At 41.1% G+C, this 27060-nt stretch overlaps 1 protein-coding gene across 1 annotated transcript in view; it reads right to left on the bottom strand.

Annotated features, from left to right (window-relative positions):
* Nucleotides 1-25908, bottom strand: part of LRRC52 (leucine rich repeat containing 52) — a 111311-nt gene extending 85403 nt beyond the window's left edge. The window contains exon 1 of the mRNA XM_029618764.1: nucleotides 25287-25908. Coding sequence (XP_029474624.1) covers nucleotides 25287-25908 — 622 coding nt within the window. The remainder of the gene's footprint in view (nucleotides 1-25286) is intronic.
* Nucleotides 25909-27060: the final 1152 nt, after the last annotated feature.

The following is a 27060-nucleotide window of genomic DNA, read 5'->3' as shown; positions in this document are numbered from 1 at the left end:
CCTATCCTTTTTTTCTAACAGCCCAGTTCCACACTCCCTGTTGTAATTTAACTTTCGCTTTCATTGTTATTTATTTATTTATTTATTTATTTATTTAAAAGTATTTATATACCGTTTTTCAAAACAAGGTTTTTTTTTGTCAAAACGGTTTACATTGTAAAATGAAAATAAAATAAAATAGAGTTAAAAATTGAAGATAAAAGTAAAATTAAATTAAAATACAATAACTGGTATATACCTCATGGTAACAAAAAATCTAATTAAATAAAATAGAAGTGGAGCTGGGCCATAATACATTTTTTTATGGGAGGGAAAAGGTAGGAAGAAATGAATGGGGAGAAGGGGAGGCATAAGGTGGAAACATGAGTGATGTTAAGGGTGTGGAAGAGATTGTTAACTGGTTTACCCCCTAGTTTATTGTAAACCAGTACGATAAGACCTGGTCTTGAGCATCGGTATATTAAAAGAATTTAAATTAAATAAATAAATAAAATACTTGTCAGGAACTTGTAGCCTGGATTGGCCACTGTTGGAAACAGGATGCTGAGCTTGATGGACCCTTGATCTGACCCAGTATGGCAATTTCTTATGTTCTTATGTTCTAATGCTCTATATATTGGCTTGCCAATTTGACTTTGCCGCAACTTGGATTGTAACTGGTTTAAGCGTGTGTGACATGACTTCTGTTTTGTTACCACTGTACTGGTTGCTGATTAGCTTTTGTATTAAGTTCACGATAGAAGTCAGACTGTGAATGGCTTTAAATACCAAAAAACTATTTTTCTTAATGCTGCTATAAAGATTTATCAGCCTGCTTTAATTTCGAGGTTACATTGGCAGATTGGCAGAGTGTAGGGACCATCTGTTTTATGTAGCTGGGTCTTAATATTTATTTATTTATTTATTTATTTAAGGATTTATATACCGGAAGTTCCTGTATAATATACATATCACCCCGGTTTACAGGGAACAGTAACTATCGCTTCAATTAGCGGTTTACAATGAACATAATTAATCCAAGTAACAGAATAGTATATAATATTGCTAAACAGTTAATAAATAACATTTTTATTTATTTAACAGTTTTTTATACCGACCTTCATAGTAAATAACCATATCGGATCGGTTTACATTTAACAATGGTATAACTGAAGTAACAATTCAAGTAAACGAAAGATAACAATGGGCAGGAATAAGTCAAAGTTACAATCAACAGGGAAAGAGAACTTGGAAGCTTGCAACAAGCTGGAAAGAAGATAAGGCAGGAAATAAATATAAAGTGTCACCATGGAGCGTACGGGTTAAAAGCTTAAAAGGTGCTTTAGCCTGGAAGTGTCGGAGTCCAATGTTCGTGAGAATACATGCCAGACCGGGTCAGAGTGAAGGACAACTAGTGATTGTCTGGTGGATCGGCGAAGGCTTGGTGAAAGAGCCATGCGAGTTAATAAGTAAATAACATGGTTATATGTTTGTCAACATGATTATATGTTTAAGTACAGTTCAATATTGATCTCTTCAGGAAGATATGTGCTGGGGGAAAAATGGATAATATGAGAATGTCTTTCTTCCTGCTTGTTTGAACAACCAAGTCTTAAGTTTCTTTTTAAATGTCGCGTGGCATGGTTCAAGGCGAAGGTCTGGAGGAAGCGAGTTCCAGAGTGAAGGGCCCGCTGTGGATAGAGCGCGTTTCCTCAGAGAGGATTTCGCTGGTTGTGTGATTAGTCTGTTCTGATATGCGCTTCTAGTCGGTTTCATGGATGTGTGTAGCTGAATTTGAAACGTTAACTTGAGCGGAGCGATGTTATATAAGGCCTTATGTATCATCATTAAGGACTTGAATTGGATCCTGTATTTAATCGGAAGCCAGTGGAGATGATGAAGGATTGGGGTGATATGGTCTCTTTTTTTGGCATTAGAGAGAATTCTTGCCGAGGCATTCAGGACCATCTGAAGTGGTTTTGTGGTGCATGCTGGTAGGCCTAGAAGGAGAGAGTTACAGTAGTCCAGTTTTGGGAGTATGATGGCTTGTAGCACCATGCGGAAGTCTCTGTATAGAAGGAGTGGTTTTAGTTTCTTTAAGGTTTGTAGTTTAAAGAAACATTCTTTTGTTGTGTTATTAATGAATTTGTTGAGGCTGAATCCGCTGTCTATGATGACTCCCAGGTCTTTTACTTGTTGCGAAGAGGTATCTGGACTTTGGCTAGTGTTAGGAGGTGTGGGTGGGACATAGTTTTCCGGTGCTATAATGAGGATTTCGGTTTTGTTTGTGTTTAAGACTAGGTTGAGGCTGGTGAGTAGGTTGTTGATAGCTGAGAGACATTTACTCCAGTGTGACATGGCTTTGTGTAGTGAGTCTTCTGTAGGGATGAGGATTTGTATGTCATCCGCATATAGGAAGTGAATTAGCTTGAGGTTGGTGAGTAATTGACAGAGCGGGAGAAGATATATATTGGAATGAATATTAATATTAATATAAATATTAATATAAATATTAATATTAATATAAATATAAATATTAATATCAATATTAATATTAATATATTAATTAATATGAATATATTATATTATATTATATTAATTATATTATATATTATATTATATTATATATTATATTAAATTATATTATATATTATATATTATATATTAATATTAATAATTAATATTAATATAAATATATTAATATTAATATTCATATTGATATAAATATAAATATTAATATTAATATTGGAATGAATGAGGAGATTTAGTCTGAAACATCTGTGTGTTACATTCACCACTCGCAGGATGGCTCCGCAAGCAGTTACACTCACCTCAAACACCACTAACAATCTCACACGGCTGGAAGCAACCAACACGCAGCAAATGTTGCTGCTCCTGCAATGCTTCTTCCGAGGCATGCATGCACAAAACACTTACATTTAAAGGGCCTTTGGTGTAAAAAGCTTGTGACACCCTTGGATGATATCACAACTTTCTGCCCTATAAAAGGTCTCTTCAGACAATCCAACTTTGCCTCAGCAAAGGTCTCCTGTCTATCAAGCCTTGTTCCAGTCAACCTTGTTTCAGTCAGCCTTGCTCCATTTCTTCAGCCTTACTCCAGTCTACTTCTTCAGCCTTGTTGGCAGCTTCAGCCACAGCCTTGTCCTCAGCCATAGCTTTGCTTTTGTCTTCAGATTCATCTACTTCTTATCTTCAGTCTTTGCCTTGCTTCCACATAGCCTCCTGGACTCTGTCATAGGCTGGCCCAAGCCAAGTCTCATTCACCCACCGTCGGCACAAGCCTTTGGGCCCTGCCTCCAAGGTTATCTCAACTACACTACAGCAGGAGAGGGTCATGCTCACATCATTCAGAACAGGTTGCTGAGTCCATGAGCTCAGTGAACACGTCTCCGGGATGGGCCATCACTGCATTGGCTTCCCAGATACAGGAGAAAAAGACTGAATTAAATGGTGTCCTGAACAAGTTCATTCAGCAAGCCCAGCAGCAACTCGATCAAGTAAACAGGTTATTACTGACTTTGTCCCAGCACTTAGATATGATTTGATCCAATGTCCAGCTTCAGTCCCAGTTCCAACTCTGGTGAATCCTGCAATGGCACCTATCTGGACCGAAGTATCCATGATTCAACTCCCACCACCTCCGAGGTATAGTGGTGATCCTAAGGGGTGCAGAGGGTTCCTCAATATTTGCAAGATGCAATTTGAGTTACAGCCAGCACACTTATTTTCTGATCGCATCAAGATGATGCCTGTTGGACGGTCCTGCTCTCACCTGGGCTTCTCCCCTAGGGAAACAAGATGATTTATTTCTCAGGAACTTGGATAACTTCACATAACAATTTTGCCTGATTATTTTATCAACCCAGGCGTGTCTCATCCGCCACCACAGAACTTCTTCATATTCAGCAAGGCACTTGCTCAGTTCGCAAGTATGTGGTCAAGTCTCGTACTCTAGCTTCTGAACTTGGTTGGGGTGAAGATAGCCAAACCGTCATTTTTTGGAAAGGTTTATCCGGGAGAATAAAAAAATGAACTAGCAGCACAAGCCCTTCCTCCGACCCCGAAAGCACTTACTGCCTTAGCTATTCAAATTGATCTGAAATTTCAGAAACGAGCTTAAGAGGCCTCCCATCGAGCTCCTCCCATAGCTCCTAAACCCCTGAGTTCCTTGGACTCCATCCTGGAACTGCCTAAGGTTGTTGCCTTTGAAGAACCCATGCAGTTGGATAATACTCAACTTTCGGTCGATGAGGCAAAAGTGAAGACAGAATAACCTCTGCCTATTCTGCATAGCACAGGGACATTTTGTTAGTGCCCCATTAGAATGGGAAACTGAAGAAACACATCTAGTTGGAAGGGTAGTTCTTCACTATCCTGCTTCTTCTCCACAACTGATGGTATCTGATGGTATCAGTGTCCCTCACCTTCAGGAAATATTCACTTCAAACTGACGAATAATAAATAATTTGATCTAGGGACATAGATACCATTATTTGGTAGTATTTTTCCCTCAGTTTCTGGGAAACTAAAAATTTTTGTCTGAAGTGTGTGTTCATTATTGTTTTTATTATGTATGTATTTTTGTTCATCGCCTAGGCCTATTCTGTGTTAGGCGATCAATAAATTTTAATAAATGAAAAAAAAAAAAATGAAATGGAGCAGGCGGCAACTTTATTCAAGATTCACTGTTATACCAATGTAGCTGCCCTACTACCAACTTGACTACTCCTCTTGTTATTTCTTCCATTTTTGGAGAACCCTTACTAGAACACATAGCCACCGCGCCTCTTTCCATGCAGATAGGATCTCACCAAGAAAATCTTCAGTTCTATGCATTACCTAAGGCATCCAGCCCTCTGGTACTTGGATTACCCTGGCTCAGATTATATAAACTGTCCATTGATTGGAACACCTTACAAATCAACCACTGGGATCCATCCTGCCAGGAGCATTGCGCTATCTCATCCACGGATGCTCCGCTCTGAACCACCCTGCCTGAACGATCAGATCTGCCACTCTAGAATACATCCTGCTCCAGCAGGATTCCTAAATTCCACAATTTAGGAGGTGAGCGTCCTTCGGCCCCCGAATTGTGCCCGAGGAGGCCTCCATGATCAGCCTCTCATGGGCTCTCTGTTTTCGCCCCGAGTGAGGCATAGGAAAGTTTTTTGCAGGCAAACAGGGAGAGAGACTCTACACATCCTCCCTGTAGCTCGCCATCTTGGATCTCCCCCTAGAAGGCTTATTTATTCTAACAAGTCTACATGTAGTGTTAGTTTGCTCCACAGTTATGTGAGTGAGTTATGGCAGGATTAAATGGGGAGATTGATGGGTGCAAGCTTGTACTGTAACCTGGAGATAAGGGCTGAATTAAAAGCTCTAACATGTCACAGCATCTCAATTTGATGTTGATAATGGATGGTGGGATCAGGGTTTTATATAATGTGTTCATTTTAGTCTACAGTTTTATATAATTTGTCTTTTAGTATTCATTTATGCTTGCTATGTTTATTGTTCTTTGATTTCTAGTTATGTCTGAGATATTTTATTATCTGTGATTTTTGTTTTGTTTGATTTTATGAATGTTTAACTGTAATCAACCTAGAATTGTGGATAGGAGAGCTATAAATATCTTAAAGAGATAAATATGATACAGATTTTTAAATGTCTTAAAAATACTAATGCTGCACAAAAATCAAAACTTTTCCGATGGAAAGGAAGTTGTAAAACTAGGAGCCATACACTGAAATTCCAAGAAAATAGACTCAAGAGCAACATCAGAAAATATTTCTTCATAGAAAGGATGGTGGATGCATGGAATGCCCTCTGAAAGAGGTGGTGAAGACAAGAACGGTAATGTAATTCAAAAGGGCGTGGGACACAAACAGAGGATCCCTAATGGCTAGAAGATGGAAATGAAGAAAAGGGGTAACTTGTTAACTTTGGGTGTAAGATCTCTGCTTGGGGATAACCTGCATGGAGCGGCAGTTAATATCCTAAATAACTTGCTGGGCAGACTGGATGGAGCATTGGATCTTTATCTGCTGTCATATACAATATTACTATACTGTGTTACTATGGCATTGCTTTGCACCTCTTTTAGTCCATTGGAGTCGTGTCTTGGGGTGTGGCTGCCTCTATTTGGGATACTTTTTGCTGAAATGATGCCTTCAGCTATTCACGCCACTTTCAGTTTCACTTTGACAGTCTTGGTATCTTGGAATACTCTTCCGATGATGTCTATCCACAAGTTCCTTAGAATTCATAAGAAAATCTCAATATTGGAGCTCAAAATAGTATGTACTGCTTCTTTTATTTATTTTAATGGGCAATGAATGAACAAATAAACATTTTTTTTATATGAAACAAACAAAATGGAATTTTGGGGCATACAAAACAAATGAACAAACTGAAACTTGTTTCTGTGCACATCCCTAGTACATATTGTAGATGATATTATATACCAGTTAAATTTAAATTGGATATTTATTTAGCAGCACTTATAATCTGCATCCTCCTTACAGTGTTCAGTTTGGTTAACAATTTTTATAATCATAATACATAAAAATACCAACCATTCAGTCAATGTTTAAAATAATTGAAAACAATATGTAAGTTATTCAGTAAATTCAATAGTAAAATAGAATTCCATGACCTGCTTCCTGTACAATTTAATATAAGATAGTACTCAAAGATCACGTGATAAGACATTCCAAATATCTGGAGCCGCATTTGTAAAAGCCCTTCACCTGGTAACTTGCAAATTACATGAGTGCACTACTGGATCCATAGTAAATGAGCCTCCTGAGACTACAGATTTCTGTTGGGGACATACTGAGAGATTTTCTTTGACAGACCACAGGGATTTTCTAAATTGAATAACTGAGACCTTAAACTGCATACACAAATTAACTGGCAGCCAGTATAAATTCATAAGCTCAGGGGTGATATGATTTTATGATTTATACAACTTTTATTGGTCAAAATCCTTGCAGCTGCATGCTGTAGAAGCTGTGAGGCATGCAAATAATTCTTAGGCAGACCTATATATAATATATGCTATTACAATAACCAATTTGACTAAATAAGATTGACTGCAAACATTCTTACATCTGTTAGAGGATGTGTGGAGGAAAAGAGATGTTATTCTATATATATATAGTGGCAATGCCATGTAATTACAATCATTTGGTTTGAGGCCTGACATGATGGGCCTGTTATTATCTTGTTTGATTCTCTAAAGGAGCAGATATCACTTAGGTCTAAGAAGGGAATCCCGTTGATTAATCATATGTTAGTAACAGCAAAATGGATAATTAGTTTTGAAAGAGAGGAAATCCTACTAAAGCTTCCTATGAAGTCTGGATGGTAATTTGGGATACATATGCTTTAAAAAAGTTAATATAAGAAATAAGAGAAAATTAACATAATGTTGCTGAAACCTGGAAACCTTTCCTCAACTGGGGAACAGGAGTTGTGGACTTGATTAGAAAACTCTGAACATGGCTCATAAGGGCATGCGATTTTAACTCATATGAACATTATAATATATGGACTTTTTGTTTTATGGTTGTTTTGCTTAGTTTTATTTTTTGTTAGATTTATTTTACTTTATCATGCTGCTGTATCTGACTTCCTTCCTAATCCAAAGAGGGCCATTATTGTGCGTGTTTGTTATTGTATTATGATTTGTTGATTCTTAAGATTTGCTAACTGGTTATTCATTTTTAAATTTATAAAAGATCTTTAAAAAATATATATCTATTCTGTAGTAGTGCAATGGTGTGAGGGTCCTAGCACTGCTGCTATTTTATGTAAGGGGAGCTTGTATTGCTGGGCTGTACCTGTTTTGTGGATAGATTTAGAACTTAAATTTCATTGCTAGCAATTCTACTGCTTTCATCAGTAAGGAGTGAGAGTCCTGTCACTTATTCCCTCATCTCTCAGGAACAAAGAAAACTTGCACAGCAGCTGATTTACAAAACCAATGACTGGATGTCAAAACAATTTGCATTTTTAATGGTCCTGGTCCATAGGGAGATTAACTTTGCATCTTAAAATCTACTCTGGTGAGAGAATCCTCCCCGCAGGCACTGACCCTAGACTTTTTGTCAAGAAGATATTTCCAGAGCTGAGTTAGGTGGTTTCTTCTTACTTACAGAATGCTCCTATCTCCTTTCTTCACCTTTTGACAGTCTGTAGCCTTCCTGCAGGCAGGCACTCAGAGCTTAAAGCTGCAGCATTCTACATTTCTCAGCCTCATTCTTAGCTCTGTGCACACTCTGCTTTATTTCTTCATATTTCTGTAGGATAAGATTCCTTGCAGGGGGCAATGTGTGTAATGCAGATTTCAGGGATTAATGCAGGATGTCACCCATCCCTGCAGGGGATAATGTGTATAATGCAGAATGTCACAGGAAAGATAGGCTTTGGTATCAGACTTTCTAAATCAAACCGGTATGATTTGTAGTTTTGTACAGGAATATCAGTATATAAAAATAAAAAATAAATAAATTAAATAAATAATTATCACTACTCATTATAATTTCTATAGTGCTGCTAGACATACAGACTTGATATGCAAAGCACGTTCAGCACTCAATAGCTGGAAAAAATAGGAATTAACCAGCTATTTAACAGCCGCTGAATATCCGATTACATTCAGCGGCTACTAGATAGCCAGATAAGTCACTTATCTGGCTCTTTCCTAGCCGGAGAACTTTGCAGGTGGACAGTGGGTGGATCAGGGCAATATTCACTCTTAGCAGGTTAAGTTAACCGGATAAGTTAGACCTGCCATAGAGCAGGTCTAACTTAGTCAGATATAACTTATCTAAGTAACGAATTGTACATGGATATTCAGCGGCATACCCTTGCCGCTGAATATTCCTTGTAACTTAGTCAGATAAGTTATATCCGGTTAAGTTTCTTATCTAGAAAGCTCTGAATATTGGGCTTGCACAGTACTATACAGATCCAGTTAACAGACAAATAAGATGCTTCAGGAAATTGACTTATTACAGTAAAAATCTACAATACTGATCAGGAGGAGATATCATTTAACACTTAAAAACAACCTAAAACATGTGACTGAGCATACTATACTCTTTCAGCATATTTGTAAAGATGCATACTAATAATTGAAAACTAAAGAATAAATGCATCAAAATATATAGATTTTTAGTGAGAATTTGAATATGGCCAAAGAGGGGGCATCACACATCAACTCAGAAAAGCTATTCCAGGAATATGGATCAGAGAGGTGAAAAGCATGGAGTCAGGAGCCTGTGATGGAGGAAAAGGGCACAGAGAAAGGCATCTTGTATGATGAATAGAGGTCACTAGGATAGGTGAAAGGGGAGATAGGAGAGGAAAGTGAGGCACTGAAGAATGACAAAACAAAGAGGTGAATAGGAGATGCTTGAACTGTATGCAGAAGTGGATGGGAAGTCAGTGTAGTGACTTGAGAAGTGGGGTTACAGGGTTATAGTGGCAATGGATGAAGATATGTTGCTGTCAGGTTGGGGTCCCTGCAGTTATAAGCAAAGTTCAGAGTTCTAACATTGAAACAAGAATTTATTCACATATAACTAAAACAAAGGCAGGACCTAGCTTATATAATATATATTATTCAGGAACACAAACCAGGCTGCAGTTACATCACTCACTTTAATATTTCATAACCTAGGTCAGAGTCTAGGTATAAGGTAAATCTTCAATTTTACTTCAGGCAGAATACACAAACTATATGTCAATATTTCAACATACTTCAACATCATTGTTTTAATGTAACGCCTTAGCCGCGATTGTTCTGTTGTATTGTAAACCGATATGATTTGTAAATCATACAAGAATGTCGGTATATAAGAATTCAAAATAAATAAATAAATAAATAATAAATCTAGGAACAGATAAAAAAACTTCACTGAGTCCACAAGGCTAAGTAGTCCAAATGCTGGGAAGAGAACACAGAGATGTTCCCAGTTCCTTCTCAAAGTCCTGAGGAGCAAGCTAGTTCATCCAAGGGTGGGATCACTTGAGCCTGTACTTACCTACGTCATGCTGTGGCTCTGAATGCAGAACATTAATCTACAATCCAACAGACCTAATAAGACTAGCTAGAACACATTTTGCATTGACATCATCACCCCCCAGGGGTAATCTCCATGCATCCCAAGGATCTTCCAGGATCCAAATCCAAGTACCTTAAGTTGTTGTCATAAGAATATGCTATGCTGGGTCAGACAAAGGTCTATCCTGTCTCTGACAATGGCCATTTCAGGTCACAAATACTCGGCAGAAGTGGTCGAAGAAGTGCAGAGTCATGCATCTGGGTTGTGTTAATCCAAAATAACTATATTTATTTATTTTTTTTTATTTTATAACTTTTATATACCGGCATTCGTAAAAAACATCATGTCGGTTTACATGTAACTGAGAAAGGAAATTACAATGATAGGTGGAAGAAAGATAAATAGTTAAAAGGTAGGTTAACTTTACTGTGGTGCCAACATGCATCACAGTTAAAACGCGATTATATATGATAAACCTTATTAGAGAAGAATTATATGATAAACCATATTAGAATTATATGATAAACCATATTAGAGAAGAATTAGATAATATTATACAAAGTTAGACAAAATTAATTAATTACAGGGGGAGGTGGTGCGGGGGGTGGAAGGTGAGGCGTGGGGGGGGAGGGGGAGGAGGAGGGGCTGGGGAGGCGGAGGGTGACAGGGGAAGCAGGGGCAATAAAAGGGAGGGGGGAAGAGGGTAGGGTGGTGGAGGGAGGGAGGGGTGCTGTACACGAGATATGGCGAGCATTATGAGTAATTGTACAAGAGGCGGGGGGAAGGGTGTAATAAGTGGGGGGGGAGGGGGGTGAAACTGTACAAGTGAGCTGTGGGTAACGGTGAGGATGGTGAGTTGGTAACAGAAAGAGGAAGCTGCTTAGAGGAAGGAAGGTGGTGGAGGTGGGTGGGGGGAGGTGAGGGGGGGGGGGCAGGAGGCAGGGGAAACAGTGAGGGTGTGGGGAAATAAAAGTGTTGCGAAGGAGTTACAAAGCTAGGATTGTGACGTGTTGGGATAGGCCTGTTTAAATAACCAGGTCTTGATTCCTTTTTTGAATTGATTAAGTGATGGTTCTAGTCGGAGCTCGGCAGGGAGGGAGTTCCAGAGGGTGGGGCCGGCGATGGAGAAGGCTCTCTCTCTGGTGGTGGTGAGGTGAGCGATTTTGAGTGAGGGGGTGTAGAGGGTGCCAGCAAGGGCGTTTCTGGTGGGGCGGTTGGCCTGGCGGAAGTGTGGCATATCTTCGATCCATGGGGAATTATTTTTGTATAGTGTGTTATGTATGATAGTGAGTGTTTTGTATTGAGAGCGATAGGTGATTGGGAGCCAGTGGAGGTCTTGAAGTATGGGGGTGATGTGATCAGTTTTTCTTGAGTTTGTGAGGACGCGGGCCATGGCGTTTTGTAAGATTTGGAGGGGTTTGATTGTGGAGGAGGGAAGGCCTATTAGCAGTGAGTTGCAATAATCAAGTCTTGATAGCATGGTGGTTTGCATAACAGTGCGGAAGTCGTGTACGTGGAGGAGAGGTTTTAGTTTTTTGAGGGTTTGTAGTTTATAGAAGCCCCCTTTTAGGAGCGAGTTGATGTGAGATTTGAAGCTTAATTGAGTATCTAGGGAAACTCCTAGGTCTCTGACAGTGGGTGGATGCGTGAGATTTTGTGAAGTGTTTTGATGCGTTTGTTGGATGGAAAGGCTGGGTTGATTAGTAATAATAAGAATTTCAGTTTTTGAGGTATTGAGTGCAAGGTGTAGGTTGGAAAGGAGGGAATTGATAGATGCAAGGCATGTTTCCCAGAAGTGCAGGGTTTCGTTGAGGGATTTTTGGATGGGGATAAGTATTTGTACGTCGTCAGCGTACAAGAAGAATTTTAGTTCCAGTTTAGATAGGAGGTGGCAAAGAGGGAGTAGATATATGTTAAAGAGGGTGGAGGAAAGGGAGGAGCCCTGGGGAACGCCTTGTGCAAGAGGAATGTGTGTAGATTCGGATTTATCGAGTTTGATTAAATATTTTCTGTGGTCAAGGTAAGAGGAGAACCACGATAGGGCTGTGTTTGCGATGCCTATCTCTGCTAAGCGTGATATTAAGATTTTGTGGTTCACCGTATCGAACGCTGCTGAGATATCTAGGAGGGCTAGAATGTATGATTGGCCGTGGTCCATACCTTTTAGGATGGTATCTGTTAATGCAAGAAGGAGCTTTTCCGTACTTCGGTTTTTACGAAAGCCGTACTGGGCGGGGTGGAGGATATTGTTGTCTTCTAGGAAGTCGGTAAGTTGTGTGTTGACCACTTTCTCCAGGATTTTAGAAATAAAAGGCAGGTTGGAGATGGGCCTATAGTTTGCAGGGTCATTTTGGTCAAGGGTGGGCTTTTTCAGTAGGGGCTTTACAATGGCGAGTTTGAGCGGGTCAGGAACCGTCCCGAAGGCGAGGGAGCAGTTTATGATATCCGCTAAGGGTCTTGCTATGACGGAAGGAATATTGAGGAGGAGTTTAGATGGGATGTTGTCGGCGATGTGGGTGGCTGGCCGCATCTTTCTTAAGATGGATTCGACTTCCATCGTGGTGGTGAGATCAAGGGATGTGAGGTTAATGTTGTTGGTGGTGGGTGGAAGATCGATGGGAGTGGGGTTAGGGGGGAGGCGAGTGAGAATGTTGCTGATTTTATTTTTAAAGTAATCTGCGAGTTTATTGCATTTCTCTATGCTATTATCTTCCTGGGGGGATGGGGTAGTGGATTTTGTGAGTTCTGCTACATAGGAGAATAGGGCGGTGGTGAGGGTGATGAGGGGTGAAAGACTGATGTGGGGTGAAAGACTGATGTGCATGGAATAAGTGTAATAGTGTCTGGTGATCTGAAAATGGCAAAACAATGTAATAAGGCGATAGCTAAAGCCAGAAGAATGCTGGGCTGCATAGAGAGAGGAATAACCAGCAGGAAAAACGAGGTGATAATGCCCTTGTACAGGTCCTTGGTGAGGTCTCACCTGGAGTACTGTGTTCAGTTCTGCAGAACATACTGCAAGAAGGACAGAGACAGGATGGTGGTGGTCCAGAGAAGAATGACCAAAATGGTGTGGGGTCTGTATCAGAAAACCTATGAGGAGAGGCTGAAGAATATGAATATGTATACCCTGGAAGAAAGGTGGTGCAGGGAAGATATGATACAGACCTTCAGATACCTGAAAGGTTTTAATGATGCATGAACTTCAAATATTTCAGTTGGAAAGAAAACAATAGAAATAGGGGTCCCAAAATAAAATTCCAGGGCGGATGACTCAGAACCAATGTCAAGAAATATTTCTTCACAAAAAGGTTCATGGATGCCTGGAATGCCCTTCCGGAGGATGTAGTAAAGACAAAAACAAAGAATTCAAAGGGACATGGGATAAACACTATGGATCTCTAAATGCTAGAGGATGAAAATGAGAAAAATGTGCAAGAGGTTAACTTGCTGGTGCAATCGTTACTATCCTTAGCAGAAGGCATGGAAATTACTAGTGTCGCGGGCCCGGGCCGTGCCCCGGTCCCTCCACCTACCTCAAGGATGCCCCGGTCCGTTTTGGGGCCTTTGTGGGCCTGCAGGCCTTCCAGCACGTCTCTCCCTCCTCGGGAGAGACGCCGAAGATCCGCCGCGGCTGGCCCTGCCCCCTTGACGCGCGCGCGCGCACGCGTGAAGAGAAGTCCCACTTAAAGGGGCCAGTGCGGGAAAACCTCAGTCCTACCTTTGATGACATCAGATGCCTTCAGGGTATTTAAACCCTGCATCTGGACTCCCTCAGTGCCTTGCAAGAGGTTCCCTCTGTTTCGGAGTGTCTAGTTGCTGCGTAGGATCTTGGATCATCTCTTCCGTCTTCTGGCTTTGACCCGGCTTCGTCTCCTGACTTATCTTCAGTTTCCATCCCTGGTTTTGGTATTCAACATCTGACTTCTGGCTTCTGACCCGGCTCTGTCCCACGACTCTGTCTTCAGCTTCTGCCCCTGGCTTTGGTTTGGATCTCTGATTCCTGGCTCCTGACCCGGCTTTGTTCCTGGACTCCGTCTTCGACTTCTGCCACCACCTCAGGTATCCGGTTCCTGCTGGCCCAGAGGATTCTACTAAGTCCCAGCGGCTTGGGCTCCTCACGGGGGAGCCGCGGGCTTCCGAGGGTGAAGACTCTCTTGCCTCCTGGGCCCACCTCTTCGGATGCTGCCCGGATCCTTGGTCGCATAGGGTCCCACCTAAGTCCAAGTGGTCCGGGTCCCTACGGGCTCCTCCTGGGGGGACCTCGGACTTCCGGAGGTGAAGTCTCTTCAGAGTCTCTTCTGTGCTGCCTCTTGGCTGTGACTTTCGCTGTGGGTCTCCACAGCACTCCTCCAACTGTCTCAGCCGGCCCAAGGGTCCACAACCGTAACAATTAGCCGTAACCAATAAGCCTTGATGCTTTTAATGCAACTGCAACATTGCTCCCTGTTTAGAAGGATAGAGGACATAAATGAAAAGAATGAAGGGGGGGGGGGTAACTTGCTGGTGCAGCAGTTACTACCCTTAACAGATGCTCCTTGCTTAGATGGCGGGGGGAAAAGAGGACTTGGATTCAAACGACAACCGTTATCTGGGATACTGACATGCAGACATAAGAGAAAAAGCACAGGACTGCTTCTACAGCCAAGTCCTAAAGGAAATGAAGAAAGCATGCATAGGGGGTAACTTTCTGGTGTAGCGGTTACTACCTTTAACAGAAGGCTTGGAGATTTCTAACCTTAACAATAAGCCTTGATGCTTTAAATGCAACTGATGCTTTAAATGCAACTGATGCTTTAAATGCAACTTTAAATGCACTTCAGCATTAAGGGAAAAAGAGGAATTGGATTCAGACAACAACCAAAAGGGCCCCAACTTGATGGTCTGGGGAACTGATATACAGATTTGAGGGAAAAGCACACGACTGTTTCTATGGCCAAGTCCATAGGCAAAGCACGTCAAGCAACACTGTCTGAATTTTCAAGAAAACTCATCACCCAGTAAAAAATGTTACTAGCTGAAATTTTTAGTGGTTTCATAAGGTTTGGAGATAACTGCACAGAGCGACAGTTATCACCCTTAAGAGAAATATGGGAGTAACCTTCACAGAGTGGCCGTTACTATTTTAAGTTTGATAGGCAGGCTGGATGGACCACTTGGTCCTTTTCTGCCATCTTTACTATGTTTCTATGTTTCAATGAGATGGGGCAACCAGATCCGCACTCAATACTCAAGGTGCATTTATTACATCATGGATCGATATAGAGGCAATATAATATTTTCCGTTTTATTTTCCATTCCTTTCTGGATCATTCATAACATTCTATTTGCTGTTAAGATCACAGTTGCACATTGAGCTGAACATTTCAATGTATTGTCCACAAAGTCCTTTTACTGGATGGTGACTTCTAATATGGAGCCTAGTGCTGTGTACCTGTAGTTGGGATTATTTTTCTCTATTTGCATCAGTTTGCATTTTCTTTATAAATTTAATCTGCCATTCAGTTGCCCAGTCTCCTAATCTCTCAGGGTCCTTCTGCAGTTCCTTACAATCCACTGCTGTTATAGCAACTTTGAATAATTTTGTGTTATCTAAAAATGTGATCACCTTACTTGTTTCTTTTTCCAGATTATTTATACCTTAAAAAATAGAGGACCCAGTACCAATCTTTATGGTTCTCCACCAATGATCTTTCTCAATTTGTAAAACTGAATATTGCGTCCTACCCTCTGTTTCACCAGTTGTCAATCCACAATAAGACACTGCCTCCTATCCCATGACTTTTTAATTTTCTGAGGAGTCTCTCATGGGGAATTTTGTCAAATGCCTTCTGAAAATACAATCAACTGTCTCACCTTTATCAACATTTATTTACACTTTCAAAAATCTAATAGGTTTGTTTGGCAATGTTTCCTTTTGCTAAAATCATGTTGACTATTTCCCATTAGGATCAGTAACTTTGTAAGAATAGCTACTACCATTCTGCCTGACACCAATGTCAGACTCACCAGTCTATAATTTTGTAGATCATCCCTGGAGCCCTTTTTCAAAATCATTGTTACTTTGTCCATCTTCTAGTTTTCAGGAAAACTAACTTTGTTAAAATGGAGCAGTACCTCATGGAGTTGTTAGCTGGATGGGAAAATCTATGGGAAGTAGAAGAGTAGTGGACAAAACTAAAAGGAGATATAAAGACAACTAATCTTTTTGTTAGGAAAGTAAATGAAGGCGTCATGTGTGGGAAGCCAGATAACATCAAGGGGCACCCTGCAGCACTTCTCACCCAACAGTCATGGGAGGGGAAGTGAAGGAAACAACTTGATCTTCACTTGGAACTGGAAAGAAGCAGCGATGTAAGTGCTGCGATCATTAGACCCGCCCCCCCATGACGTCACTAACATTGGACAGTTAAGACAGCCTCAACACCAGGCGTCACGTGACAAAGGGGCTCCCCCTTTGTGCACCCCTTCGTGCAAACCTTTGTGTATATGTAAAAATTTATATTTATGTTTCCTTTGTTAACTAAGCTATTTCATTGTATTCGACTAAGGAATTTTTTCCTGCTTTTTCTGTTTCACTGTAAACCGGCATGATTTGCATTTAATGCAAGAATGTCAGTATATAAAAGTTAAAAATAAATAAATAAATAAATAAATAAATGAAGTAAAAAGGAAAAAGAGGCCACTATGATTTTATAAAGAAGTAGCTGACAAAGTAGAGGAAAAAGATTAGCATTCCTAAACTACAAGAGATAACAGAAAAAGGAAGACAGGCATCAATATCTGAAAAAGGTAAGAGAAGCTGGGAAAGTAGTCGGGAATGCAAAGATTCAAATAAAATAATAAATAACAAATACGCTAAAACAGGGAGACGAGACTTTAGTTAAAATATGTTAGTGATAGGAGGAAGTGCAAACGTGGCATTATAAGACTCCAAGGTAAAGGGGAGGAATACTGTATGTAGGGGTTGATGAAGAAAATGTGAAATTGCTAAATGAATATTTTTTGTTCAGTGTTCACTGTGGAAAGACCAGGTCCACATAAAATAAACACAAACAACACTGGAAGTGAGGTAAACACTCAATTTTCAGAAAAGTGTGTCATGTGGAGCTAACTAAAAGTAGATAAGGTGAGGGGCCTGATGGGATACATCCAAGGATATTAAGGGAACTTAGAGAAGTTCTGGTAGTTCCACTGGATGACCTCTTTAATACATCTTTAGAATTGGAAGTAGTTCCAGAGGACTAAAAGACAGATGTGGATCCTATTTGCAAAAGTGAAAGTAAGAAGGAGGCTGTGAACTGCAGACCTATTAGTCTGACCTCTTTGCTGAGCATATTAATGGAATTGTTGCTGAAACAGAGGATAGTGCAATTTTTGGAATCCATTGAACTGCAAGATCTAAGGCAGCATGGTTTTTACTAGAGGTAAATCTTATCAGATGAAGCTGATCAATTTCCTTGACTGGGTAACCAGAGAATTGGATGTACTGTACTTGGATTTCAGGAAAGATTTTGACACGGTTCCGTATAGGAGACATAAATAAATTGAGCACCCTTGGTATGCACCCTAAAGAGTCTGAATGGGTTAGAAACTGAGTGGGAGACAAGAGTAGTAGTAAATGGAGTTCACTCTGAGGCAGGAGGCATTACAAGCAATGTCCTTGGACCAACCTGTTCTTTTCAACATTTTTATGAGCAATATTGTGGAAGGATTGTAAAGAAAAGTTGTCTTTTTGCCGATGATACCAAAATCTGCAACAGAGTAGACAGCCAGGAAGGTGTAGAATATATAAAGAAGGATCTAGGAATGGTCTAGGAACTGGTAGCTAAGATTTAATGCTAAAAAATGCATTTAGATTGAGAAAAATTCAAGGGAGAGTTACAGTATAGGGAATAAAATTCTAAGTACAAAGGAAAAACAGGATCTTAAGGTAACCAAACAGGTGAATATAAAGTGACAGCAAAAGCCAGAAAGATGCTTGGGTTCATATTGAGAGGAATGGTCAGTTGAAAAAGGGAGATGATATTGTCCATGTATAGGTTGCTAATGAGGCCTCACTTGGAATACTATGTCTAATTCTGGAGACTGCAACTTCAAAAGGATATAAACCAGTTGGAGTCTAGAGGGTGACTGCTATAATGATCTGTGGTCTTTGTTTTAAAGCAAATGGGGACAGACAATGATCTGATTCTGAACATGTTTCCCTACAGGAAAGGTGAGATAGGGGAGATATGATAACATAGAAAAAAGAAATGATGGCAGAAAATGACCAAATGGTCCATCCAATCTGCCCAGCAAGCTTATGGCAGTATCTGCCATGCCATATAAATCACCCTCCTACTTATCAGTTTCCCAGATCATCAAAGTTAGGGCCCTTTTTGGTTGCTGTTTGAGTCCAATTTCCCATTACCTCTTGCTGTTGAACAGAGAGCAATGTTGGAGTTCCATCAAAAGTTTCAGGCTAATAATAACCAATAGGTTAAGGGTAGTAACAGCTGCATCAGCAAGTTACCCCCATGCTTATTTGTTTTCCCAGACCATTAAATTCAATGTCCTTGTTGGTTGCTGTCTTACTCTAATTACCCTTTTCTCCCTGCCGTTGAAGCAGAGAGCAATGATGGAGTTACATCAACAGTATGAAGGCTTATTGGTTAAGGGTAGTAACTGCCACACCAGCAAGTTACCCCCATGCACTCTATTCTTCATTTCCATCCTCTAGCCTTTAGGGATCCACAGTGTTTATCCCATGCCCCTTTGAAATCTTTCACTGTTTTTGTCTTTGCCACCTCCTCCAGAAGGGCATTCCAGGCATCCACCACTATGATAGAGTAATTAAAATATCTCCAAGGTTTCCATGCACAGGAGGTGGGCCTCTTTGAATATTAAGGAGGCTCTAGAATAAGCGGTCATGGGATGAGGGTTAAAGGGGGTAGACTCAGGAGTAATCCAAGGAAATATGCATGGAACAGCCTCCCCATGGAGGTAGTAGAGATAAGAGCAGTATCTGGATTCAAGAAAGCATGGGATAAGTACAGGGGAACTCTGAAGGAGTGGTAAGGATTATATAAAGCTGAAATAGTTGGTGTGGATTGACAGTTTAGATAGGCTGTATTGTCTTTTTCTGCTGTCATTTTTCTATTTATAAATGATCTGGAAAGAAATACGACGAGTGAGGTAATCAAATTTACAGATGATACAAAATTGTTCAGAGTAGTTAAATCACAAGCAGATTGTGATAAACTGCAGGAAGACCTTGTGAGACTGGAAAATTGGGCATCCAAATGGCAGATGAAATTTAATGTGATGCATATAGGGAAAAATAACCCATGCTATAGTTACACAATGTTAGGTTCCATATTAGGTGCTACCACCCAAGAAAGAGATCTAGGCATCATAGTGGATAACACATTGAAATTGTTGGTTCATTGTGTTGCAACAGTCAAAAAAGCAAACAGAATGTTGGGAATTATTAGAAAGGGAATGGTGAATAAAATGGAAAATGTCATAATGCCTCTGTATCGCTCCATGGTGAGACCGCACCTTGAATACTGTGTACAATTTTGGTCGCTGCATCTCAAAAAAGATATAATTGCGATGGAGAAGGTTCAGAGAAGGACGACCAAAATGATAAAGGGAATGGAACAGCTCCCCTATGAGGAAAGACTAAAGAGGTTAGGACTTTTCAGCTTGGAGAAGAGATGGCTGTGGGGGGATATGATAGAGGTGTTTAAAATCATGAGAGGTCTAGAATGGGTAGATGTGAATCAGTTATTTACTCTTTCAGATAATAGAAAGACTAGGGGGCACTCTATGAAGTTAGCATGTGGCACATTTAAAACTAGTCGGAGAAAGTTCTTTTTCACTCAACGTACAATTAAACTCTGGAATTTGTTGCCAGATGATGTGGTTAATGGAGTTAGTATAGCTGTGTTTAAAAAAGGATTGGATAAGTTCTTGAAGGAGAAGTCCATTACCTGCTATTAATTAAGTTGACTTAGAAAATAGCTACTGCTATTCCTAGCAACAGTAATATGGAATAGACAGTTTTTGGGTACTTGCCAGGCTCTATGGCCTGGATTGGCCACTGTTGGAAACAGGGTGCTGGGCTTGATGGACCCTTGGTGTAACCCAGCATGGCATGTTCTTATGTTAAATGATAGGTTACATATTACTAGTAAATGGTTTGCATTTTCATGTTTGAATTCTTTCAAGACTCCTAGGTGGACACCATCTGATCCTGATGATTTGTTACATTTTAGTTTGTCAATTTGATCTATTATATCTTATATTGTAATGGAGATTTACTTTACTTGCTCAGAATAATTGCCATTAAACTTTTTTGGTGTGGATATGTTTCCAACATCCTCCTCAGTAAAGACTGAGGCCAAGAAATCACTCAGTTTGTATGCTATTTTCATGTCCTCCCCGAGTACCATTTTTACTCCTTGGTCATCGAATGACCTTCTTAAAATGTAATTGAAAAAGTTATTATTATTAGTTTTTGTCTCTATGGCAAGCTTCTTCTCAAATTCTCTCATCTAACTTGCTATTCTTTTGACTATTTTCTTCATATGGGTCCACTTTCCATTTTTTTGCTCTTTTGTCTTTAACTAGTTTTGAAATTCATGGTAGCAGTCATTTGGTGTTCCATCAACATTTTCATAAGTAACACTGGAAAAGTTTGTCTTTTTGTGGATGATACCAAACTCTGTAACAGAGTAAATACCCTGAAACTATGAAAAATATGAGGGGGATCTAGTGAAGGAATAGTCTAGAATCCAGCTGCAAAAATTTAAGGAAGCAGTATAGTATAGAGGGTGAAGTTCTTCTGTGCACAACAGCATGGTGTGAGGATGATAATATCTTATGATCTTAAGGTGGCCAAACAGGTAGACAAGGCAATAGCAAAAGTAAGAAATACAATATGCTTGGATGGATGTGTAGGGAGAGGAATAGCCACTAGGAAAAAGGAGATATTACCTTTGTGTAAGTCTCTGGTGAGACTTCGTTTGGAGTACTGTGTAGAATTCTGGAGACTGCACCTTCAAAAGGACATAAACCGTATAGAGTCAGTCCAGAGGGCAATTACTAAATTGGTCAATGATCTCCATCATAAAACATATGGGGACAGACTTACTTATTCATTGAAGAAAAGGATGGAAAGGGAGATATAAGACATTTAAATACCTCCTTGTGACCTTGGGCAAGTCATTTTACCCTCCGTTTCCTCAGATACAAACTTAGATTGTGAGCCCTCTGGGGATACCTGAATATAATCTACTTTGAAATGCTGAAAAAGCAGAATATAAATCAAATAAATAAGCAGAAGGCTCTGGAGTAATCTAAAGAAATAATTTGGACATATGAAACAGTCTCTCCGTAGTGGTGGTAGAGAAGGATAGTATCAGAATTCAAAAAAGAACATAAGAACATAAGAACATAAGAAAATGCCATACTGGGTCAGACCAAGGGTCCATCAAGCCCAGCATCCTGTTTCCAACAGTGGCCAATCCAGGCCATAAGAACCTGGCAAGTACCCAAAAACTAAGTCTATTCCATGTAACCATTGCTAATGGCAGTGGCTATTCTCTAAGTGAACCTAATAGCAGGTAATGGACTTCTCCTCCAAGAACTTATCCAATCCTTTTTTAAACACAGCTATACTACCTGCACGAACCACATTCTCTGGCAACAAATTCCAGAGTTTAATTGTGCGTTGAGTAAAAAAGAACTTTCTCCGATTAGTTTTAAATGCGCCCCATGCTAACTTCATGGAGTGTCCCCTAGTCCTTCTACTATCCGAAAGAGTAAATAACCGATTCACATCTACCCGTTCTAGACCTCTCATGATTTTAAACACCTCTATCATATCCCCCCTCAGTCGTCTCTTCTCCAAGCTGAAAAGTCCTAATCTCTTTAGTCTTTCCTCATAGGGGAGTTGTTCCATTCCCCTTATCATTTTGGTAGCCCTTCTCTGTACCTTCTCCATCGCAATTATATCTTTTTTGAGATGCGGCGACCAGAATTGTACACAGTATTCAAGGTGCGGTCTCACCATGGAGCGATACAGAGGCATTATGACATTTTCCGTTTTATTCATCACAAGCCGTAAAGCCCGTTAAAACGGGCTACATCCCTCTGTCTCTCACCCCCCCTCTCCCTCACTCCCTCCCACTCAGTCCCCCCTCTCCCTCCCACTCAGTCCCCCCTCTCCCTCCCACTCACTCAGTCCCCCTCTCCCTCCCTCCCACTCAGTCCCTCCCTTCACCCACCTCCATTTCCTCCCGGCGCCGTAAGCGCGACTTCCCGCAACCCTCACCCGGCTCCATTGACTCCTCCCGCTCCTGCCGGCAGATCTCGGGGGGGGTGTCACTCCCGCCGCGCGGCAGTGACCCCCGCGAGATCTGCCGGCAGATCTGGGGAGGAGAAGTAGCGGCACCGCGCGCGCGCGGTGCCGCTACTTCTCCTCCCGCTCCTGCCGGCAGATCTCGGGGGGGGGGGCGCGGGAGTGACACCCCCCCCCCTCGAGATCCGCCGGCAGACCTGGGGAGGAGAAGTAGCGGCACCGCGCGCGCGCGGCGCCGCTGCTTCTCCTCCCGCTCCTGCCGGCAGATCTCGGGGGGGGGGGGGCGCGGGAGTGACACCCCCCCCCCCCCGAGATCTGCCGGCAGATCTGGGGAGGAGAAGTAGCGGCACCGCGCGCGCGCGGCGCCGCTGCTTCTCCTCCCGCTCCTGCCGGCAGATCTCGGGGGGCGCGGGAGTGACACCCTCCCCCCCCCCCGAGATCTGCCGGCAGATCTGGGGAGGAGAAGCAGCGGCACCGCGCGCGCGCGGCGCCGCTGCTTCTCCTCCCGCTCCTGCGGCCCCACCGCCATTTTTTTTTTCCTGATCGACGTCCTTGCCCGCACATGCGCAGTAGAGCTGCGCTCTACTGCGCATTTGCGGGCCGTCGGCCACAGGCCATTTATAAGGTAGATTCCTTTTCTAATAATTCCCAACATTCTGTTTGCTTTTTTGACTGCCGCAGCACACTGAACCGACGATTTCAATGTGTTATCCACTATGACACCTAGATCTCTTTCTTGGGTTGTAGCACCTAATATGGAACCCAACATCGTGTAATTATAGCAAGGGTTATTTTTCCCTATATGCATCACCTTGCACTTATCCACATTAAATTTCATCTGCCATTTGGATGCCCAATTTTCCAGTCTCACAAGGTCTTCCTGCAATTTATCACAATCTGCTTGTGATTTAACTACTCTGCACAATTTTGTGTCATGAAGCAAGCACAGAGAAGCCCTGAGGAGAGGAAACAGAGATGTGCATGGACAGACTGGATGGTCCGTATAGTCTATATCTGCTGTCATTTACAGAAAATTTAGCAAAAAAGACTAACTCTTCAGAGTTAAGAAAAAACAAACTTGCTGATTACATAAGAATGTTTTGATTGATGTATGATCACTATTAATAAATTATTTTCTATTAACACAGGCTTAGGGTTTTACCTCCCATCCTAAAACAGTTTAAGATGTATTATCCTATTTTTTCAATAGAAAATACAGTGCTACAAATCCCTGAATAGCATAGAGATAAGTTCAATGAAAAGAATACAGCAGAAATATGTTGCTCTTCAACAAGTCTTCTGCTTATCCACACACTGGGGCCGATGCACGGTAAAGCATGCATTCATATTGAGTGCCTGTTTTCCTAACACATGCACATCTACCTTTCTTGGACGCCTGATGCTGTATTTAATTGAGCTGCCCTGTTATAGGATGCGCTAGGGAAAATTGTGCGTCCCTAGCACTCAAATGCATCGTGCACCCAGGAGATGTGGCTGTGTGCCCGTAAGGATGGAAAGTAGCAACCAATCAGAATCTCCAGGCTCGAGAGGGGGCTCTGTGTATCCTGTGACTATGGTATGGAAATCCTGTACACAACTTGCAAATGGGGGGAGGGGTCACCGTATATTGCAAAAATTAGGAACAAATGCCCTGCACCAAGCGATCTCCATTTTTATTAGTTAAAGCAGCAAGCCCCCAAAATGGTTCAAAGAGAAAAAAAACAGAAGCAACTGTTTCTGGAAGTCGATTGCTCTGATTTGTGGAGCTGGAAATAAAATGTAAATTAAACCGAATTGAGGCACTGCACATATACATCCCCTGATACTTTAAACTGGAGATCACACAAGTAATTTGGGGTGGGGGGGAGGAGAAAGTTCATTTATAACCCTCTCCCCAATCTCTGTCAAGCAGCTATCGATTGAAGAGCAGGAATCCTCTGCAGCACATCCGTGGGGCATGGTGCATACATCCCTCACCCCTCCAAAGTGATAAACCCCTTCAAGGAAAGGGCTGAGTGATTTAATGCCAGCTCTGGAGCTGCTGTTAAGTTTGCCGCATTAACAATAGTGTGTTGGGCGCCAGGGGATTTTCTGCATTGGGGTAATAGCTAATATCCTCATTCACATGAAAATTACAGGTGATGAGCATTATTGGCTACATATTTGTTTGGACGCACGTTTTGGACGTGCTAATCCCTTTATTGCATCAAGTGTTAGTCTAGCACATCCAAAACACGCATCCAACCATGGGTTAACCTATGCACTAGACTGAGCGCACTTATTGCATCAGCCCCACTGTAATTCTAAAATTTCACCATCCTGATGACCAGTGGAACTTAGCCTTCATGTGTTCCAACAATACATTTGGATATGGTGACTACTCAGAAGTAAACCTGCTCTGTTTTATAGGTCATATAATGTAAGCTTTTAACTTTGTTTCTTTGAAAACAGCCTTCCACAGCTTCTAAACCTACTATCCTAAGTTTTACCTCTGATGAGGTTTACTTTGTGGCCTTGCTTTTGGTTGTAGATTATAGATTAAAAACCTCTGGTATAGGCAATAGTGACATACAGTCTATATTTAAAAGCATATTTAGACCACCTCCCAGTCATCGACTAATTGCAAGGTGATGTACAGAATAAAAAGCTTCCAGATCAAAAGTACAAATAAACAAATTGAAACAAAAAACCCAATTACCAGATGTTTCCCCAAATTTTCACAAAAATGCCAACTCTTTTTTGACGCCAGCTCTCCTAAAACTAATATTGCTGCAATGCACTTTAACAGAGAATTAAAACATCTCTGAAGATTTTTGAAATGTTTGTGTGCTCCAGAAACAACTTTCCAACTCCTCCAGACTTACCTGGAAAATAGAGGTTGCTTTCATTGATCCAGCTGAAGAAATCTTTCATTGAGCAATAGCAATGCCAAGGATTGGAGCTGAGGTCAAGGGTGCGTAGGTTGGGCAGCTCACTGACTGTGCTTATGTCCAGGAAGACCAGGCCAGTCCTACTAAGGTATAGCTCCCTTAGTCCTGTGTTGTTGGCAAAAGCATCCTTCTTGATTTGCACTAAGTTGGGATTGTTGGACAGCTTCAGCACTACCAGGCTTGTTAGCAGGTAAAAGGCACGGCTGTCTATTTCACTCAGATTATTATAACTCAGGTCCAAATAGACCAGTCGCACAATGTTGATGAAAGTGGCTTCTATATCGCTGATGGTGTTGCTGCTGAGATCAAGATAGACCAGATCAATCAACAAATTGAGTTCCACTGAGGGTAAATAGGAGATGATGTTCCTGGCCAGAACTAGCTGCCTGGTATCCATTGGGATAGCAAGTGGAAATTGTAATAGCTTCTTCTGGCTACAGTTCACCAGCAGTAGCTCACAAGTACACTTTTCTGGGCATCCTAGGCTGACTTCAGCCAGGGCCGTTGTGAAAAGCAGCAAGAAGCTCAGGGGTTGGAGACCAACATAATGCAACATTATATGCTACATAAGTGCCCCCCCCCCTTTTTCCACAAACTGCCACGTTCCCAGGATTTAAAGCATACCTGCATGGGAGAAGAGTTTGCTAGCAGCAGCTGTACTGCCATACAGCAGTCCAGAACTTGACTACCATAACACAAATCAAGAGAACTGACAGTGTCACATCCTTTTTCTGTCCTGTACAGCAGCAGCGTCCTCTCCAATATCTTCCTCTGTACTAGATATTGTTTGGTGTCTTCCTATCTCTCAATCTGTTTCTTTGTATTTTCCTAGATTTTGCATTGGTTCCATCTCTCTCTCCCAGGCTCTCTCTGCCTATGTTCCTTCCTTTTACTGCACTCACTCTATGATAATGAGTCTGTGTGCTCTTTTTCTGTAGTGTGTGATACTTGATATTTGTATGCTTGTGCTGTCGTCTCTTTTTTCTAGCTCCCCTGCTAGCTCATCTGTTTGCCTGCTTTAGCTCACAAAGTGTTGCTGTTTAGTCCTTTTTAACTGGAACATTTAGAAGCAGGTTGGATCACCCGCTGGGAATATCTTCAGATGTCATAACAGTTCACCTTTGTGACATCAGCATCAGGGACAAGCAGCCCAGTGACAGTGCAAGGAAACCTTCCGAGCTCAGTGTAAGTTTATGTACAAGAAGCATGAAAATGTTTATGTACAAGAAGCATGAAAATGTGTGAAAGAGTGCATGTGAGAGAGTCTATGTATATGTGTTTCAAAAAAGTGAAATAATATTTATGTCTGTGAAAGTGCACATACGTTTTTCAGGCATATGCATCTGTATTATCCCTTCATGCTAAGTTATTCTGCAGGAACAAGCTGAAAATATTCCTATCTTTAGAATTTGATAATAGACAAAGATCACCAGGCCCATTTAATCTGCCCTTCGTGTTGCAATGCAGATATGGTTCACCTTTTTTTTTGTCTTGTTTTTGGTATTTTTCTATTTAATGTTATTCAATTGTACATTGCTTAAATTAGGTATCTAATAAATGTAATAAGTAAATAAGATCCTATTAGATCTCTGGCTTTATTTCCTCTTGCCTAAGGTTCCCATGTTTTCTTACATTTTGAAGGGTTTTGACACTATTCCATTTATACAACAGTGTTTCCTTATGTTATCCCTTCATACTTCACAATATG

Source organism: Rhinatrema bivittatum, chromosome 10 (genome assembly GCF_901001135.1).
Source record: "Rhinatrema bivittatum chromosome 10, aRhiBiv1.1, whole genome shotgun sequence".
NCBI lineage: Eukaryota > Metazoa > Chordata > Amphibia > Gymnophiona > Rhinatrematidae > Rhinatrema > Rhinatrema bivittatum.
This window is presented reverse-complemented; position numbering and strand designations above follow the sequence as displayed.